At 43.2% G+C, this 5,204-nt stretch overlaps 1 protein-coding gene across 1 annotated transcript in view; it reads left to right on the top strand.

Moving 5' to 3' along the window:
- CLRN2 (clarin 2) overlaps window positions 1-4,418 on the top strand; it is a 5,483-nt gene extending 1,065 nt beyond the window's left edge. The window contains exons 2-3 of the mRNA XM_010157980.1: window positions 3,547-3,726; window positions 4,153-4,418. Of these exons, the coding sequence (XP_010156282.1) occupies window positions 3,547-3,726; window positions 4,153-4,418 (446 nt within the window). The remainder of the gene's footprint in view (window positions 1-3,546; window positions 3,727-4,152) is intronic.
- The last annotated feature ends 786 nt before the right edge of the window (window positions 4,419-5,204 follow it).

Raw genomic sequence — 5,204 nt, forward strand, 5'->3', positions numbered from 1 at the left:
CAAAGGGCCAGAGGAGAGGGGGAGAACCCCCTCCCTCGACCTGCTGGCTACACTTCTCCGAATCCAGCCCAGGATATGATTTGCTTTCTGGGCTGCCAGTGCACCCTGCTAGCTAACCCTGTAAATCATGGATAAAACATATGACCCTGTAAGTCGTACTTTCCTCTCGACTGACTCTTTCCTCAGGAATCTCTCTGTGGCTCTGTCCTCGCTGTCTCTGTTAAACTCCTCCTTTTGTTTTTTTTCTTTTTTCTCCCTTCAAGTGGAGATTATTTAGCTGGCCACATTTCTGTATTTCTCTAGCTGCCCTAATGCAGATGTCTGCCAAGGCAGATACTCCTCACTTTATTAACATGTTGAAGAAATTTTTACCTTCTTTTCTAGTTAACTTTGGAGAGGAAAAGATTGCTGAACTCTTAAAAGATGTAGAAAGTCTTATAAATTTATTCTTTTTAACTTAAAAGATTTTTTGAAGTCCACAAGCACTTAGGTAGTGATCTGTATTCAGGTGATTTCCAGTTTTCACACATCCTGTGCTGTAGTGAGAACGACGTTCTGCATTGAAGATTTTTAGGTCAACGTGCAGATCCACTTCGACTTCAACCAGTATGAGCTGAAGCGTCTGCAGTCTTACCCTCTCCCTGGCCCACAGGTTGCTGCACTGCCCGATCCTCTGCAGTGCCTCCAGGAGTTGTTGTGGTAAGGTAGTTCAGGAAGTTGAGCTGGCCAAAAATCAACCTACAAAAACCCCATATTAGTTTCCCATCTGATCAGTTCTGAGTACACAAATGCACCAGCACCACTACAAAAACTCAAAAGGCAGGCAGGCTGTGGGACTGCAGGGGGAATGGAGAAGAGATCCAGAGCGACCTCAGCTTAGGTCACTATGCCCCACTGTCCAGCTGAGATGAATTTGGAACAGTCGCTTTTACAGTAGCCAAGTCTTGCCCAAGCTCTGACTGCAGCTGCAGCTTCATGACACAGACACAGCAGCCATGCTCAGATGCCTTGTCCAGCACGTGTGAATGGCTGGTAGACAGGCTGTCAGGTCAAAGGTCTTTGGCTCTGCTCTGCTCCTCTCCAGGGCGTGCAGAAATAGTCCCAGTTCTTTCACCCTATCCTGTCAGAGAGAATGAGGAAAAAAGTAGTCCATCTGCTTTAAATCTCTGTGCAACTTGCAGGACTCTTGAATAAACTTTCTGATTAATTTCTGTGTAACGTGGGAGGAAGGGCTGATGTTCCACCATCACTCTGGACTGCGTCAGTAATGTATTTGGGGGACAGGACACTGTAATTCTTGGACAAACAAAGCTTTCACTGCGAGGAGTAAGAATTCTCCCCGTTAGAACTGTAAAATTGGGTCATTAAGTGCAGTGGGCACAACCGTGCATTTAAGTTAACAGGTATGCTGAAGATTTTCCCTTTTAAATATTTTAATAGCTCTGTTGGGTTTGATGCTTCCACAACACCAGTTTCAAAATGGTACCACAACAGTACACAAAGCTGTTAAATACTTCTGCCCCATGGCCAGCAGGACTTCTGGGGGTTCTGGGTCTGACTTGGCTTTCTGTGCTTTGAATGTTCCCCTTACTCTCCAAGCATTCTGAACTTACTGGGGAGCAAGACTTCTCTTGGGGAATGTGTTAGCATAATCGGGCCGTACAGAGGCTGCACAGGCTGGCCAGAGCGGGGGAGAAGGCTGCCTTCTCCTCCATGCAGTGCTGCAGTAGCTCCCACACTTTGGAGTTCTGAATCAGGATCATATAGGGTCACTGTGTTAACATTCACCAGACTAGGGTTACTACGGGCATGCTCTCTTTGGAGCAGTTTGCTTCAATTGTCTAATAGGTGTTCACTAGCAAGGAGCATCATCTGGCCTCCAGCTCCTGCTTCTGGAGGTGTTCCAGACATCGCGTGGCAGGTGTGTTAGACCCATGTGGTTGCTGTGGAAGCCCTAAGGCATCTCAGTTGGCATTAAGATGCTTATTTTTTCTGGCTTCCCATCTCTTGTATGTACTTCTGATTCCCATTTGCTTCCCTCATTTTACTTCTTGTTGTCTGAGTTGCTTCTGTAGCTCCCACGTATCCACTACAATCCCAGAATGAGCTACTGAAAAGATAGAACTGTCAAATCAGGAATTTCATCATGGAATTTATACAGTATGAAGTTTTCTACATAATTTACTGGAATTCTGTCACGTCATTATGACCAAATTGTGCTCCTGGCATGCACTGTGTCATCTACCAGTTGCCTACTTTTTATGTGGCTTGTTTGGATTTTTTTCCCAGTTACGCAGCATAGGTAGCAATCCATTTATTTGTTCATAATATAATCTACCTTTTTAGTAACTTTTTAGTAATTAGGCAGTTGTTTTTCAAAACATGTACAAGTGTGCAGTGCAATGCTACCTGAGGGGCTCTCCTTGACCAGTTTGTGTTTTAGGGTTCTTTTCGACAAGGTTCTCTCTTTCCTGTCAGTCAGCATGTCACTTACAACTCCCTACTCACCTTTCTTCTGATCCTGGTTATGCTGTAGCATAAACTGAATCCTCAGGTGCTCCACACATCCCTGCTGCTGCCCAGTTTGCCTCTCCAACGAAGTAACTCCATCTGTGACGACAAAACCAAGACAGTTACTGTTCTTTAGAGTCAGGTGTGCAACAGGCTGCAGAGGAAGAGCTCATGCCTGTAGCGAAACACGTGAGCAGGTCACCTAACGCCCACCCGGCCGCAGTACTTCACAAGCTTCCCACACATGTAGCTGAAGTGCTGCCAGATACCCAGAAGGTATCTGTGTGTGCATAAACACTAGATGAGAAACTGAGAAGGTAATTGGAAAGTGGAAACCTGTGGGGTTAGGAAGTATGAAATCAGAGTAGATCTTACTGGATGGAGCCAGTATTAAGAAGAGGGACAGAGAGAAAAAAGAGTAACATGAGAAAATAAATACAGAAAGGAGGGACAGTATTTTTCTATAATCATAGAATGCTTCGGGTCGGAAGGGACCTTAAAGACTATCTAGTTCCAACCCCCCTGCCATGGGCAGGGACACCTTGCACTAGACCAGGTTGCTCCAAGCCTCATCCAGCCTGGCCTTTTAGGCCCCAAGGGGCTGGGGAAGGAAACTGGGACTATCAGATTTCTAAGTGATGAGATTAAGAGCATAAGATGGGAATGGGGAGCTCAAAAAAAGGAGTTTGGGATGGAGAGCAGAGGTGACAAAGAGATAGAAGAGCATGCAGCAGACGAATGCAGCAGCACAGATAAAGACATTAGCACAGCCAGATAACACAGGACTTGAGCCTGAATCCCCAAACACAGACGCTGTGTAAAGGATTATTCCTGTAGAATATCCCTGCGTTGTCTGATGCAGTGACAAATAAAGCGTCACGAACTAAGACGTGTGTAAGTACCCGAATTGATCGCCTCTGTAACAAACAGTCTTGTTTAAGTACGATTTAAGTTTGTAGCACCAGCACAGTATGATGTTTACTGTTGTCAAGAAAAAATACACACTGAATGGATGACTTTCTTTTTTCTTGCCAGTTTTCCCACACATGGTGAAAAAGCTGAATACAGGCCTGCACGTGATGATCATAATTTTCCTCTGTGTGGCCATTTTCTTTTCTCTGGTCAGTTTTGGATTCTGCATTCTTAACGCACTGAAAGTTCCGTACCGGGCTATTAAAGGGCCAGCGGGAGTATGCCTTTGGAACTTCCTTGCAGGTAAAATCATTTACCGATGTTTTTGACCCATGACATTCATACAAATTGTGACAAGTCATTCCTTCCCTTGCCTTACCAAATATCTCACTGTCTTAAATACTTGTGAACTAAGTGAGGTTAGCAGTGAATTCTCATCTATCAAAACAGAACCGTGAGGTGGGAGCTCAGCTTATTGTGCCTAGGCAACTCAGGAGCTATGAATCCCAGTCCCAGCTCCATATTACTGGTGAAAGGACATATAAAACACCGTTACAGTGTCTGGCCATCCCGTAAAGACTAAGCATTTGGAAGGTGCTTAAGTCGTGCCTAAGCCTATCCCTGTGCTGTGTAATGCTGACTGTTGGACTCAACAAGCCTGCTGCAGCACAACCAGATGTCCCTCCTGTTTTGCTCACAACAGTGAATGCTGCTTTCCTTTTGTTGCAGGTGGATTTACAGCCCTTGCAGTCGCTGGCTTTACGGCTGCTGTGAAACTTCATCACCTCACAGAAAGAATTGCCAATTTTCGGGAAAATGTCTTTCGATTCGTTATCGTAGAAGAACGGTTTGAAGACTGTTTTTGGCTTTGTGTGGCAAGTGCCACAGCACATGCAGTAAATTTGCTGCTTATAGCAATTAGCGGGATTCATTTCCCTAAAATTAAGACGAAAACAGAAGAAGCAAATGTTACAGCAGAAGATATCATGTACTAATAAATCTACACAAAACTACTTGGGTCAAGTGAACTGTCACCATGGAAACAGCATCGTGGCTCCTCAGCTTTGGTTTGGATGAACAATTTTGGTATAAACATGTAAAGATGTCAGTTAACAAAAACAGCAATTGACATAGTGGGAAAGAGGGAAAAACAAACGCTACGAATACAATTATTCTCAAAACTGACCAATATCTGCAGTGAATAGATGCTGTTTGCAGTTTTTAGAAAATTCACATTTTGAGATATTTTAGAAAAATAACATGAAATACGATTTCACTGAAACCATGTTGTCTTCGTTTAGAAAGAAAATACATGTATCACAAATCTTTTATAACAGAGGGTTATTTCAAAAGAGAAAGGATGGACATTTGCCAATTACCTTCACAGAGTTATCTCAAAAGTGGTGAGAGGGCCATATAAGATACATTTGATGGTGTTACACTGCATCGAAAAAAAAAACTTCATCGTCTGTGAGGCTAAAGTTAAGATGAAACACAGGCGAAGTATGTGTGAAGTGTTTATAAAACAGAAATCAGCAAATCCACAAAGTAAAGAAATTAGAAGAGTGAAGTTTATGGAATGCTTATAGACTGAAAAAAAATTATAAGCTGCAAGATGAAGATTTCATGGCAGCTTCTGGAAGTCAACAGAACCTAAGCAATAGTGCTTTTAGATAACCTGGAAAATAATAATCTGACAGATTAATGGTCTTCAGAACCCTGTCAGTTCTTATGTCTGTCTGAATTCAAGTAAAAGTGATGTATGATGAATCAGTATTAAA

Source organism: Eurypyga helias, unplaced genomic scaffold (assembly GCF_000690775.1).
Source record: "Eurypyga helias isolate BGI_N326 unplaced genomic scaffold, ASM69077v1 scaffold14378, whole genome shotgun sequence".
NCBI classification, from domain to species: domain Eukaryota; kingdom Metazoa; phylum Chordata; class Aves; order Eurypygiformes; family Eurypygidae; genus Eurypyga; species Eurypyga helias.